Source organism: Callithrix jacchus, chromosome 14 (genome assembly GCF_049354715.1).
Source record: "Callithrix jacchus isolate 240 chromosome 14, calJac240_pri, whole genome shotgun sequence".
Classification (NCBI taxonomy): Eukaryota; Metazoa; Chordata; class Mammalia; order Primates; family Cebidae; genus Callithrix; species Callithrix jacchus.
Genome location: NC_133515.1, coordinates 72,171,004 through 72,185,924, shown reverse-complemented (window position 1 = coordinate 72,185,924; position 14,921 = coordinate 72,171,004). Strand labels below are relative to the sequence as shown.

At 39.1% G+C, this 14,921-nt stretch overlaps 1 protein-coding gene across 5 annotated transcripts in view; it reads left to right on the top strand.

The window, feature by feature from the left end:
* The window catches only part of MTA3 (metastasis associated 1 family member 3), a 274,841-nt gene that overhangs the window by 167,971 nt on the left and 91,949 nt on the right, over positions 1-14,921 (top strand). For all 5 annotated transcript variants that reach the window (XM_078349438.1, XM_078349437.1, XM_008980775.5 and 2 more), the window contains exons 7-8: positions 5,179-5,281; positions 9,103-9,202. In XM_078349438.1, the coding sequence (XP_078205564.1) occupies positions 5,179-5,281; positions 9,103-9,202 (203 nt within the window). The remainder of the gene's footprint in view (positions 1-5,178; positions 5,282-9,102; positions 9,203-14,921) is intronic.

The window sequence follows — 14,921 nt, the reverse complement described above, 5'->3', positions numbered from 1 at the left end:
CTGTACTCTAGCCTGGGCGACAGAGGGAGACCCTGTCTTAAAAAAACAAAAAGGCTGGGTGCGGTGGTTCATGCCTGTAATCCAAGCACTTTGGGAGGCTGAGGCAGGTGGATCACCTGAGGTCAGGAGTTCAAGACCAGCCTGGCCAACACGGTGAAACCTAAATATACAACTAAAAGTACAAAAAAAATCAGCTGGCCATGGTGGTGAGCACCTGTAATCCCAACTACTTTGGGAGGCTGAGGCAGGAGAATTGCTTGAACCCAGCAGGTGGAGGTTGCAGTGACCCGAGATCTTGGCATTGTACTGCAGCCTGAGTGACAGGAGCAAAATTCTGTCTCAAAAAAAAAAAAAAAAACAGAATAGGGTGATGGGAGGTGATGACACAGGTTTCCGGAGAGCAAGGCAAGCAAAGGCTGCATGGCTGCCTTTTTATGTAGATGAACCTCCAAGGTAATCTCCAAGCTGCTCTCAGAAAGGTGTAGCTTGGGATGAAGTGTCTTATGTCAGACCTTTGGTCTCTTTTTCCTGTATATTAGTCTTTCTTAGATCGCTTAAGGGGGCCTCGGAGAACTCCTGTTTGCATCTGCTGTTTACTAATGTAGATTTCCTCTACATAGGCAGATCTGCCCCCATAAAAGACAGCCTTTCAGGGCTAGCTACCCTTGTGTTTGTTGATCTCAGAATAGCCATCTGGAAGTAAGCCAAAAAGTATATTTTGAGGTGAAATATTCTGGTTTGACCTCGCATCTTGATTTTTATTTTAGAAGTAGAAATAGGATCTCCCTTTGTTGACCAGGCTGCTCTTAAACTCCTGGCTTCAGATGATCTTCCTACCTTGGCCTCCCAAAGTGCTGGGATGACCGATGTGATCCACTGCGCCTGAGCCTTGCTTTTTTATTTAGTCAAATCATCTGATCTTCCTTTGAAAATTTTGAAATTTCTTTATATAAAACCTCCAATTTTATTTCCTAGTATTTATATTTTCACTGTCCAAATGAATGTGACTTTAAAAAATTACAATAACTTATTATTCTTTTGATTCATAACTTAATACATTGGCCAGAACTTTCAGAACAATATTGAGCAAAAATAGTGTTAAAAGACATCCTTGTGTGACTCTGAATTACATATAATATAAAAAGTATAGTACTCTCATAGCTGGTGCAAAGAAAACGTGTTGTATTTGGAATGAAGAATGTTTCCAATTGCCTAGGAAAGGGCCTTTAGGAATCCTTAGTTCTTCAGAGTATTTGAACAACATTCTGTGCTCAAAATTCTTAAGAAGTACTTTGTTAGTATTTTCTAGAGATTTAAAAATATAACTGGAGGGTTAGGGCTAACATTTAAAATAGTTGCTGGGTCTACATTTCTTCAAAATTAAATGAAGCAAAAATAATAGAAAGCTATATACAATCACATTTAGTTGGGAAATGCATCTGTAGGAATTTAGAGGTTAGGAGAGATTGTCATGGTCTGTGTTTTTTGATGATGTGGTACTTGAGCAGATTGGAATTGCCCAGATTATCATAAATGGAGGAGGAAGGGGAGATTGTTGTAAAGACTGGCATGAAGATTAACATGGAATTAATCTTGGTTCGGTTTCTGGCTCATTCCATTGTTCCCAGGGCCATTCCAAAGATTGCTGCTAGCTTAGCTGAAAATTTAGTTATCAAAATTCTAAATAAGTTCATTCAAGAGCTTTTTAAAAGTTTTTTTCCATGTGAAGAAGTGATCAAACTGATATGAATATAATTATTTGGTTTATTCAAAATGGGAGTCTCCACTTAGTTTGGAATGATTGTTTAATACAGAGAATTTCTATATTTATTTGTTGTTGTTCTCGCTATTTTTCTTCTCATCCCATGGTTGTCTATGTTTTTTGGTGTTAGTATAAATGCTTTCAAGAGTGTTTTATTGTTGTTTACGGTGAATTTATTTAGAATTCTTCTACTAAGTCTTATTTCTGCTATATACTGAGACTGTATGGGTGGAATTAAAATGTATCCATTTAACTGACTTGAATTTGAAAAATAAACAATAATTGTTGTCTTACGTCAAGGAGTATATAGCAGAAGGGGCTTAAAACTGAATAGCATCATCATTTCTTATGTGTTGCTTCAAATGTTTTACCATTACTATCTGTCCTTACTTAAGTTTATTTTTTAAAAGACATAGGCAGGTTAATTGTGTCAGTCTCAGTTTCATGTGGCTTGTAACTTTTTGATTTTTGACTGGTCTTTTTTTTTTTTAACCCTGAAACAAATACACAGACTTTATTTATGCACAAATACATTTCCCAGCAAGGACAGAAGTGATTTAAAATCACACAACTTCCCAGGGCAGCTAGTGCCCATGTACTTCGTTCGGACAGGAAGGTGGTAAGTGGCGTAGGGGACTAGGTCAGAGGAGTAAGGCATAAGAAGCTCACCAACAAGGAGCTGGGCAAGGAGAAAGAGGATGAGAGGGATTAGAGGAGGAAGAGAAGGGTAGGAGACTTTGGGGGAGAAGCAGGAGGCAGCTGAGAGGAAGGGGAGCTGGTCTCAGATCAGATGCAGGGGTGATCATGCCAGATATCCTCAGGCCTCCACTGGTTCAGCTGGGCCTGCTCCAGAGGAAGAAGTTGCAGCGGGAGGAGGGGTCATTAGGAGGACCCCGGGGCCTGGTACACGTTTAAAAATGAACCTAATGTTGAGTGTCTTATCTTAGTGAGCTAAGAATTGTAAACTAAACAAAGAATGAAGTTCTTTCAAACCTTAGATCTTTTTGGCCTAGTACTAGCTCTGCTCTGCTCTGCTTGTGTCATTTTATATTGGGGTTGGCAGTTGGCTCTCTGGTTACCTGCCTTTGAACCAGGGACAGAATTGGCAGGTCTTCAACCTAACAGCAGTAACTTAAGAGGCCTGCTTGACTTAAGAGGACTGCTTCTGTCCTCTGATTTCTATTGATACCTGCTTGCTCCTGTACTAGGTGGCGCATAGCCTGGGTTTATCAGTCATGCAGGAATGTTCGTCTTCAGAGTATTATGTCAACCATTGGAAGGCCTAATGTTATAGATGCAGTCATCAAAAGCAAAACAAAGCCAAAAGCAGTCCCTATTATTAAAGAGCTCTTATCCTAGTAAGAATCCATAGCTATAAATCAAAATTCTATTGGCTCCCCTCTACTTTTCATTACAATCATTTGTCCTAACTGACTCTTGCTCAATAGTTATCTCTTTGTGAGACACTCTAAAGCAAAGCATTCGGCATTATTGTCAGTCTTTCTCTCAGCCTTCACCTCATGTTTGTGCACCTTTTTTTGTTTTGTTTTGTTTGAGACAAAGTCTTGCTCTGTCACCCAGGCTGGAATGCAGTGGTGTGATTATGGTTCACTACAGCGTCAACCTCCTGGGCTAAAGCAATTCTTCTACCTCTGCTTCCTGAGTAGCCAGGACTATAGGCATACACCATGATGCTCAGCTAGTTGTATTTATTTTTGTAGAGATGGGGGTCTTACTATATTGCCCAGGTTGGTCTTGAACTCCTGGGCTTAAGTGATCCTCCCTCCCCAGCTTTTCAAAGTGCTGAGAATACAGGTGTGAGCCACCATGCCCAGCCTCCTTCTTTCTTCTAATGCCAATGTTATGAATGAGTACAGCTCACAAAACTTGAAATCTATACCCTACATCCAGTCTATCACTGACATTCCTAAATCTCCTCTCTTTGTGCTCTGTTACCAGTCTCATTACTGTGTTTCAGCCCCTCATTACTTAATGAGAGAATCTTAAAGGAGGCTGATATGTCTGTCTGTCTTTATCAGGTATCTCTGCAGAGGAAATTATAAACCATGGCTAGCTTTGAAAGTTGAAGTTTGGGTTCTGCTCTTGTCATTCCCTTACCAAGAAAAAGCCAGGGCTTTTCATTACCGCCAAATAAAATCTCTTTAAAATATCTGAGGCCAGGTATGGTGGCTCATGCCTGTAATCCCAGCACTTTGGGAGGTCAAGGTGAATCATGAGGCCAGGAGTTTGAGATCAACCTGACCAACATGGTGAAACCTCGTCTCAGCTAAAAATACAAAAATTAGCCAGGTGTGGTGGTGGGCACCTGTAATCCCAGCTACTAGGGAGGCTGAGGCAGGAGAATCTCTTGAATCTAGGAGGCAGACGTTGCAGTGAGCCAAGATCTCACCATTGCACTCCAGTGTGGGTGACAGAGTGAGACTCCATCTCAAGAAAAAAGAATCTATGTAGGATTTTCATAATGTGTCTGTAACCCACTTCCTTTAGCTATCTTCTCTCATTCCATACAGTACTCCAGACATTATGAGCTACTTTTCTATGCCATTTTAATGCTTTATGACTTTGTTCATGTTCTCGTTTCTTTTTTTTTAAATCTTTTTCCCCTGCTAGTACATTCATACCCTTTAGTTCTTGGCAGAAATGTCACCTCCTTCATGACATTGTTTCTTAGCTAACTTGAAATGATTTCTTTAATCTTTAGATTCTTATGCCTTAACTATTAATATATGTCTCTTATGCTAATTATTTGGTTTATATTATAGGTATTTATGCATAGTTTCAGCGTCGTATGGAAGTGATGCTTTCTTTCTTTCTTTTTTTTTTGGTCACCTAGGGTGGAGTACAGTTGTGTAATCTCAGCTTACTGAGACCTCCATCTCTTGGGTTCAAGTGATTTTTGTGCCTCAGCCTCCTGAGTAGCTGGGATTACAGGCACCTGCCACCATGCCCGGTTAATTTTCGTATTTTTAGTAGAGATAGGATTACTTCATGTTGACCAGGCTGGTTTCAAACTTCTGGCCTCAAGTGATCTGTCTACCTCAGCCTCCCAAAGTGCTGGGATTACAGGTGTGAGCCACTGCACCCAGCCTGTTGCTTTCTCTTTCATTTTTATATCCTTTATCATGGTGCTTACTACCTCTCACATACAGGTACTCCAGAAATAAATGTTAAGGACTAAATGAAGATACCGTGAGGTTGGTTTGGATTCAGGATTCACTATCATCAGTGTTCACTTTAATGAGGTGTACATCTGTGCCTGAAGAATGTACCAAAACTATGAGCCTTACCTTGCACACAAACATTTCTGATACTATGGTGACTATTGTTATCAGTGGCATGAGACAGTGCACCTTGTCAGTAACAAGACTCCATTTTATTTTTATTTTTTTGGACAGGAGAATCAGATGAGAGGGAACAGTCAAAATTGGAAGTTAAAGTTTGGGATCCAAATAGCCCACTTACGGATCGACAGATTGACCAGTTTTTAGTTGTAGCACGGTAAGTATGAATATGGCATTATTGAGTCAAGAAATTTCTTTATTTAAAACAATTTATAGGTATATGTATTTTTATTTCTTTGTATTCTGCTTTCCCCCCTCTGATTGTATTTTATGTAGGAAAGCTTAATACATTGTACTGTTTCCTAAATTCATTATTAATTTCTGTTTTAAATGAAAATAGTGGTATTGATTTTTTACTGATTAAGAAAACAGGAAAGTAGAAAGAAGAAATTCTTTATACTTGAAGAAAATACCCTAAGTCCTATATCCTTGATGAAGAGTCATCCTTTTTACTTGACATGGCTACTCTAGACATGGATTATTCAGGTAACAATAAGAATACATACCTTGAATTTGCTCACTGCATCCATGTGTGAGTAAGGCCTGTTACTAAGCATAGTGCTTTCCTTTAAGAGCTTTCAGCCTGGCTCCCTGGCGGACTTGGTTCCTTCTTCCCCTTAAGAGAGTGAATGGGACAGAATTTTATTTTTATTTTAAAAATGATAACAGTAAATGATGCTCATGGGGAAAATTGCCACACAGCTGAAAGTAAATGAGATGATCATAGTAACTGTGGAAAATTGGAAAAAAAAAAAAAAAAACCCTTAAAGTACATCAGCGAGCAATTGATGAATGAACTGAGGTATACTCATGTAGTGAAATATTACTTTATAGCAATTGAATGAATTAAAGCTGTATGTAGCAAAGAGATAAACCTTACAAATAATGTTGAGGCTATATACCATGCGATCATTTTATGTGCATACACAGTAATTATTTATAAAATGTTTGCGGTGTACAAAACAATGCTTTATTTCATTAACGATTTTTAAAAACATTAAATGGGTATATATGTTATATGTATTTGACCTAGGAGTATATATAGGGGACTTGTAACAAATTTATAATATTTATTTTTAAGAGAATGAACCAAACATGGTCAAATATTAATATCAGATAGATCTGGATAGTGGATGTAACAGTCATTATGTTATTGTCTGATTTTGTGTTGAACTTATTTCATAATACAGAGGAAAAAATCATCTTGGCTCATCCTTATACATCAGTGTTCATAGAGCCGGTCTCCATGGATGGTCATACGTTTTATTGGTGGTCAGGTATTTGGAATCCAGATACCATTACCAAACTATTAAGTGAATGGATGGAGACACTTGATGTGCATTGATGGGAAGGAGCCAGTGTTGTGGCTCCTTGTAGAGTATGGAATACTGGTCTAGAGTCTCCAGACAGACTCTCTAGTTTAGGGATTGGTTAGGAGATATTGCAGTTTTCAAATTTGATTTTTATCTGTTTTTTCATTTTTCTGATTGCCCAGGGCTGTATGTTTTTTTTCCCTCAAAGCCAGTGTGAAGGACACCAAGGAGTTGGTTCCTAGTATGTTTTTGTTTTCAATATTTGTTTTAAAAAATAATCTTCTAGGCTGGGCATGGTAGCTCATGCATGCAATCCCAGCACTTTCCCAATCACAAGATGGGAAGATTGCTTGAGTCCAAGAGTTTGAGACCAACCTGGGCAATACAGTAAGACCTCATCTCTTTAGAAAAAAAAAAAAAAAAAAAAAAGGCTAAGCATGGTGTCTCATGCCTGTAATCCCAGCACTTTGGGAAGCCAAGATGGGCAGATCATCTGAGGTCAGGAGTTCAAGACTAGCCTGGACAACATAGTGAAATCCCATCTCTACAAAAATACAAAAAAAATTAGCTGGGCATGATGGCAGTTGCCTGTAATCCCAGCTACTTGGGAGACTGAGGTGGGAGAATCACTTGAACCCATGAGGCGGAGGTTGCAATGAGCCGAGATTACACCATTGCACTCCAGCCTGGGCGACAGAGCAAGACTCTGTCTCAAAAAAAAAAAAAAAAAAAATCTTCGAAATACAAATTAAGACGACAGTCAAATACCAATGCCAATCCACCAGAATGGTTAAAATTTAAAAAACTTACAGTGCTAAGCATTGATCAAGATTTAGAACAACCAGCACTCTCACATACTGCCGGTGGTGGTGTAAATTGGTACAGCTCCTTTGGAATACTGTTTGCTGTCATCTGACACACATATCTCTTAAGTTTCACTCCTAAATATCTATGCAGCAGAAATGCATACATCTTTGCACCAAAAGATTCGTATACAAATGGATTTATGGCACCATTCAGAGTAACCCCAAACTGTAAACAACACGGAGTATCTGTCAGCAGTAGAGTAGAGGGGATGAGACACAATATTGCGTAGCAGGGAAAATGAGTGAACACAGCCATGAATCCACAAACACAATTTTAATCAAAAGAAGCTGGACTATGTAATTCTATTTGAGGAAAATTAATCTGTGGTGCTACAATCCAGGGTGGTGGTTCCCTGTGGTGAGGAGCTTGAGGAGCCTTTGGGTTGTGGTCATGTTCTTTCCTGAGCTGGATGTTGGTGGCATGCGTGTGTTCACTTTACAGTAACTATATGTACATTGTGTACTTTTCAACATGTATGTTGTATTAAAATGTTCATAAAATTTCTTCCTTAGGGGTCAACCACAATGGCTAATGCCTGTAATCCTAAAACTTTAGTAGGAGGCCAAGGCGGGAGGATCACTTCAGCCCGGGAGTTTGAAACCAGCCTGGGCAACATAGGGAGGCTATGTCTAAAAAAAAAAATTTTTTTTAATTAGCCAAAAAAAAAAAAAAAAAATAGCTGGGCGTGGTGGTACACGCCTATAGTTCTAGATACTTGGGAGACGGAGGTGGGAAGATTGTTTGAGCCCGGGAAGTTGAGGCTGTGGTGAGCTATGATCATACCACTGCACTCCAGCCTGGGTGACAGAGTGAGACACTGTCTCAAAAAATAAAAATAAAAAAAAATGGCCGGGTGCGGTGGCTCAAACCTGTAATCCCAGCACTTTGGGAGGCCGAGGCGGGTGGATCCACGAGGTCAACAGATCGAGACCATCCTGGTCAACATGGTGAAACCCCGTCTCTACTAAAATTACAAAAAATTAGCTGGGCACGGTGGTGCATGCCTGTAATCCCAGCTACTCAGGAGGCTGAGGCAGGAGAATTGCCTGAACCCAGGAGGCGTAGATTGCGGTGAGCTGAGATCGCGCCATTGCACTCCAGCCTGTGTAACAAGAGTGAAACTCTTTCTCAAAAATAAAAAATAAAAATAAATAAAAATAAAAAATCTCTTCCACAGCAAGCAAGTTTAAAATACAGGCAGGAAAAGCAGTGAGTCTTCATTTTGTGCTGTGTGTCTTAAGGTTAGTGTTTCTTACGTATTGAAGGGACTTCTAAATCACTAAAATCAGCATTATGGTAATTTCTTTTTAAATGAGATTTCAGTAGAAATCTATTTCATGTTGAACCTTCACAAGAAGGGGTTGCTACAGTTAATGATATATTGGGGGGAAAATGTTACTGGGTTTTACAATTTGGGCCTAAAAGTGGTCAGAACTTGCTTTGCTGTAATAGTCAAATTCTGCAGCTGACTTTTTATTTTTTGAACCAATTGGAATACCAAATGTTTTACTCCATGACATTTTATGGTAGAGCATCCCTTTCCTTCTTTTTTCCCCCCTGCATAGGCTATTTTTTCTTGATTTCATGATAATGACCTGTCTATAGTAAATTGGCTTGTCAATTATTATATCTTATAGAGTGAAAATTCTTTTTATTATTGTTTGATTCTCAAACATTCAGAAACTTGTTTTTGCCTTTTCTTTTACAGTTTTTTATTTATCCACATGTGTTTTTTGAAACATTAAAAAATAAAACTCACATACTTAATTCTTCCTTATTGTGTTTCTGGTTTATTCAGTGCTGTTGGGACATTTGCTAGAGCCCTGGATTGCAGCAGTTCTGTGAGGCAGCCTAGTTTGCATATGAGTGCTGCTGCAGCTTCCCGAGACATCACCTTGGTAAGACTCTCTTTAAAATCTTGTGGTTATTTATCCTGTTACTTGTTTAATTTTAAAGCTATTATGGCAATACTGTAGACCAGGAGCTTTCGAGCTCATAGCCTTCCTGACTGCTAGGTTGATTTGGCTTGGTTACTTGGTTAACTGGGTTCTGATATCACTTATCATGTGTTTGTGAGTTGAGTTTTTTGTGTCTGTTCTCTAGAAAGAGGGGCTTTTTTTTTTTCCTTCCTTCCCTTCCTCCCTCCCTTCTTTTTTTGACAGAGTCTCACTCTTGTCATGAGGCTGGAGTACAGTGGTGCGATCTTGGCTCACTGCAACCTCTGCCTCCTGGGTTCAAGTGATTCTTGTGCCTCAGCCTCTTGAGTAGCTGGGATTACAGGCGCACACACAACCACACCCAGCTAATTTTTGTGTTTTTAGTAGAGATGGGATTAGTAGATGTTGGCCAGGCTGGTCTCAAACTCCTGACCTTGTGATCCACCTGCCTCTGCCTCCCAAAGTGCTGAGATTACAGGTCTGAGCCACCGCGCCTGGCCAAAGGGTCTGTTTTCTTACATGATTTTTATTACATTACAGCTGCTATCTTTTTAAATCTATTTACTTTTTTCTTTTGGTGGTCAAGTGAAAGTTCCTATACTCAGTTGAATTTTACCATTAATGGCAGCTGTGGCCAGGTATAGGACCTGGCACTTACTGCTTTCTCTGCACTCCAAAAAAGTGGACCTGTGAGTTTTTGCTGATTGAAGTTACTTACTGTATTTGATCCCTGTTACCCCTTGTGATAGGCATGGTAGGATGCTCATTTTACAGATGAGAAAACTGAGCTTTGGTGAGGTTATTTGACCAGTATTCATTACATATAATAAAAGTTTCCATATTGTTTTCTAATGAAATGAAATACAATATAGGTTTTTATCCTTCTCATTATAATGCCAGTTTGAAATGCTTTTCATAAAATACTTATTTTGATAATGTAAGAACTCAGAGGAATGCACATCAGATTTGTTTTTTATGCTTTTTAAATTTTTGTTTTTTGAGACGGAGTTTTGCTCTTGTTACCCAGGCTGGAGTGCAATGGCACCATCTCGGCTCACGGCAACCTCTGCCTCCTGGGTTCAGGCAATTCTCTTGCCTCAGCATCCTGAGTAGCTGGGATTACAGGCACGCGCCACCACGCCCAGCTAATTTTTTTGTATTTTTAGTAGAGACGGGGTTTCACCATGTTGACCAGGATGGTATCGATCTCTTGACCTCGTGATCCACTCGCCTCGGCCTCCTAAAGTGCTGGATTACAGGCTTGAGCCACTGCGCCCGGCCAGCTTTTTAAAATTTTTAATTTTTTTTTTTTTTAATAAAGACAGGGTCTTACTATGTTGTTGCCCAGGCTTTTCTCGAACTCCTCCTGGTTTCCAGCAGTCCTCTTGACTTGACGTCCCAAAGTGCTGTGATTACTGGTGTGAGCCACTGCTTCCAGCCTTGTTTCTTATGCATTCTGTGTACTTCTGTACAATTATAGATTGTGACTAAATCTATGGAACCCTTTCCTTTTCCTTTCTCAAAGACTAGAATTGTTTATAGAAGAAAGTTTTATTTTCTCCTTTGGGACATTAATATTTTACCCCAATTTTAACATCTCCAAAATGGGTTTGTGTTTTAGTCATTTAGAACTTTGAGAATATTTTATCAAGAGAAGCAAGAATACAGGTGTCATGTTTGCAAGAACTTTAAAAATCAGATATTTCACTTTGGGAAGCCAAGGCTGGTGGATTGCCTGAGCTCAGGAGTTTGAGACCAGGCTGGGCAACATCGTGAAACCCCCATCTCTACAAAAAAATACAAAAATTAGCTGGGTGTGGTGGCAGGCACTTGTGGTCCCAGCTACTTGGGAGGCTGAGGTGGGAGATTGCTTGAGCCTGGGAAGCAGAGGTTCCAGTGAGCTGAGATCATGCTCGTGCCACTTGCCCTCCAACCTGGGTGACAGAGTGAGACCCTGTCTCAAAAAAAAAAAAAAAAAAAAAAAAAAAAAATTAGATATTTATATAAACCAGAACTATGTGAAATCTAATCACCACCTGTATGTATTTTTCCTGGGCAAAATGATTTTTGCGCAATTTAAAAATTAATGTGTGTCTGTTATGAAAAATTGAAAAATAGTTCAGCAGCAGCAAAAAGAAGCAGCAGCCAAAAGGAGCTTTGTTCTCATTACCCAGAGTAGAATGTCTTACTATTTTGTTTTCTTTAAGCCTTTTTTTTTGCATTATACATAATCATAATAGCAAATTACAGAATAGCACAGAGGATAATGTAATAAAACTCCACATAAGCCCAGCTAAAGCAAATGTTAATATTTTAGTTCTTCAGAGTAAAAACATTTTCTTCAACCATTATAGATAATGTTGACATCTCTAATATTCCCTTCCGAGTCCTACTTCCCTTCACCTCTACCTTCATTTAAGTGGCAGCCACTAGAACAGATCTGCTATGTATGTAGTCTGTGTTTTTATAGTTCTATTATGTATTTATATATCCAAAACAACATAAATATTCTTTTGCATGTGCTTAAATTTACTGTGTAACGCTTGCCATTTGCCCATTATTGAGAATGTTTTAAGTACATACACAGTTCATTCATTTTAACTATTTTTGTATTATTTCTAATATTTTTTCATATAATACTACACATTATTTATTCTGTTACCAGTGAACATCTGGAGTGCTTTCAAAACATTTTTCTTTTGCTGTGTTGTTCATAATCCTATGTTGAAAATTTCATACATATCCCTTTGTGAGCATGTGTGTGAGTTTTTAGGCTATAACTAGTTATATTTATTTATATAAATTTGTATATTTCTTGTGTCCTTTTTTTTCTAATAGTTTTAAAGTTTTCTTCATATTTAGGACTGTAAATCTATGTAGAGTTTAATTTTGTGAAAAGAGTGACGTAGGGATCTAATTTTTCCATATATTAAATTAATTGTCCCAGTATTTGTTTCTTCATGATTTGTAATGCCCCCCCCGCCCTTTTTTCACCATGATGACCAGGCTGGTCTTGAACTCCTGACCTCAGGTGATCCACCCACCTCGGCCTCCCGAAGTGTTCGGATTACAGGCATGAGCCACCGCGCCTGGCCTTGTAATGCCCCTTTGTCATATTTTAAGTTCCTAGATATATTTAGGTCTGCTTATAGACTTTTAATCTATTCTCTTCTGTTTTGTTGATCTGTTTTTCTCTGTGCAAGTTCCACATTTTAGTATATCTTGATAACTGATAAGTCTCATGTGAACTTTCTTTTTAACGCATAGTTGAGGTTATTTAAAACAGAGTTTTGTTCCCCCCACCCCATGTTTTCCCTAACTATATGTTATAAATACCTTTTTAAAAATCATTGTAAGAACTCAGTTTTTACCTAATGTTGCGTGATCTTGTATGGGTAAACTGTTATTTATGTAACCAGGCCCTTGTAGTTTTAACACTATACTTATGAGATACTGCTTCTCAGATTATAAATGGGGATGTGGTCCCAGCTTGAGTGCAAGTGGAAAGGCTTGTTCCTGAGATGATGGAGAGTTCTGTGGCACCTGGTCTGACTTGCCTGAGGTACAGAGGGCCTGTCTGTGTGGGCTCTTGGTTCACAGCTGCAGCAGCTCTCTGCTTCCCACTGCTGGTGAATGTGCAGGACAGCAGGTGAATTTCTTTTGGGAGAGGGCAGTTTTAAAGGTTTGGTATTTGTTGTCAGTGAAGGTGTTACTTTAAAAAAGCATTTTAAAGAGGATCCTACCTATATACCTTAATTGGTTGAAACATTATTTTATGGCCAAGTACACTGGCTTATGCTTGTAATCCCAACACTTTGGGAGGCTGAGGCGGGATGATCACTTGAGGCCAGGAGTTCAAGACCAGCCTAGGCAACATAACAACATCCTGTCTCTACCAAAAAAAAAAAAAAAAATTAGCCAGGCATGGTGGTGCATGTGTGAGGCTGAGGTGGACGGATCCCTTGAGCCCGGAAGCTCAAGGCTGCAGTGAGCTATGGTCATCCCAACCTGGGCAACAGAGTAAGACTCCGTTTCATAAATAATCATTTTATGTATATTTTCTTTAATACTTGCCTTTTATGCTCCTTCTAGGAAGTTACCTTCACACCCATCAGTGTTTTTTATGTCTTCTGTTTTATTTCCATTCATGCTTAGTAATTTTGAGGCCCGATTATTTTGTTATCACATATATTCTCTCTAGTTATTTATTACTGTAATTATTTTCTAAAGCAGAAGTAGGCTCAGAGGCTCAGGAAGTCATGTTTTGTCATGTTTGTGTAGCTGGTTTCAGAGATAGGGTTTGGAGCTGTACTTGATTCCTCCTAAGTAGTTATCTCTTCTCCATCAGATTACCTCTTCTATCTACCCTTCCGCCTCATTTTTGTTAGAATGGCTTGGATTTTAATATTGTTATTGTTGTCTTTCTTTGAGGTAGCTTTACTTAGACTCTAAAATCCTGAGGCATTTATAAAAATGAGTGGTATGGGTAAAAATTAATTTATTAGTATGTTGATAATGAGTTTTATAAATCGTTTACCAAAAAGAACATATGAAAGGCTCATAGGTTGTTTTGTGCCATTAAATGAAAATGGATTCATCATTTACTTGAATTTGGGGAGTCAAATTCTTATTTTTCTTTGAGTATTTATGGTCCTATTCCTTTTTTTTTGAGACAGAGTTTTGCTCTGTTACCCAGGCTAGAGTACAGTGGTAGGCTCACTGCAACCTCTACCTCCCAGGTTCAAGTGATTCTCCTGCCTCAGCCTCCTGCCTTAGCCAGTAGCTGGGATTACAGGTGCCTGCCACCACTCCCAGCTAATTATGGTCCTATTCTCATTGCTTTAACACCTTCTTTTATTCGGTGATGAAACCGTGGATCTGAAGGCCTCCTTCAGAGGCCTGCAGAGAGGGCAGGGTTGTGGAATTGCTGAAACCGCCCTTCCTAGGTGATTTCTTTGTGACATTTCTTCTGAAGATTGCAGTAGGCTATCAGCATTCCTAATCTGATATCGATTTATCCAAGACAATTTATGCCACTTGTCAAATCACTAATAATGTATTGGGAACAGGTAATTAAGCTGCCTGCACATCAGTAGTTCTTACTTCCTCATTTTAAAATCTGTTATGAATATAGTTGAACTATGAATTTCAAACACTGCTAATCTAAGATATATAAGATTCATAATTGTTAAAAATATTGAAGCCATGGGGGCCTTATAGATTTCACCCTTGTTTTATTCAAATATAAGGTGTATTTTATACAATATACAAAGAAAAATAACGGCTGGGTGCGGTGGCTCATACCTGTAATCCCAGCACTTTGGGACGCTGAGGCAGGTGGGTCACCTGGGGTCAGGAGTTTGAGACCTTCTTGGCCAACATAGTAAAACCCCATCTCTACTAAAAATATAAAAATTAGCCAGGTGTGGTGGCATGTGCCTGAGTCCCAGCTACTGGGGAGGCTGAGTCAGGAAAATTGTTTGAACGCAGGAGGGGGAGGTTGCAGTGAGCCATGATCATGCCAGTGCACTCCATCCTGAGCGACAGAGCAAGACTCCATCTCTCTCTCTCTCTCTCTCTCTCTCTCTCTCTCTCTCTCTCTCTCTCTCTCACACACACACACACACACACACACACACAGAGAGAGAGAGAGAGAGAAAAAAAAAATAGGTTTACAATA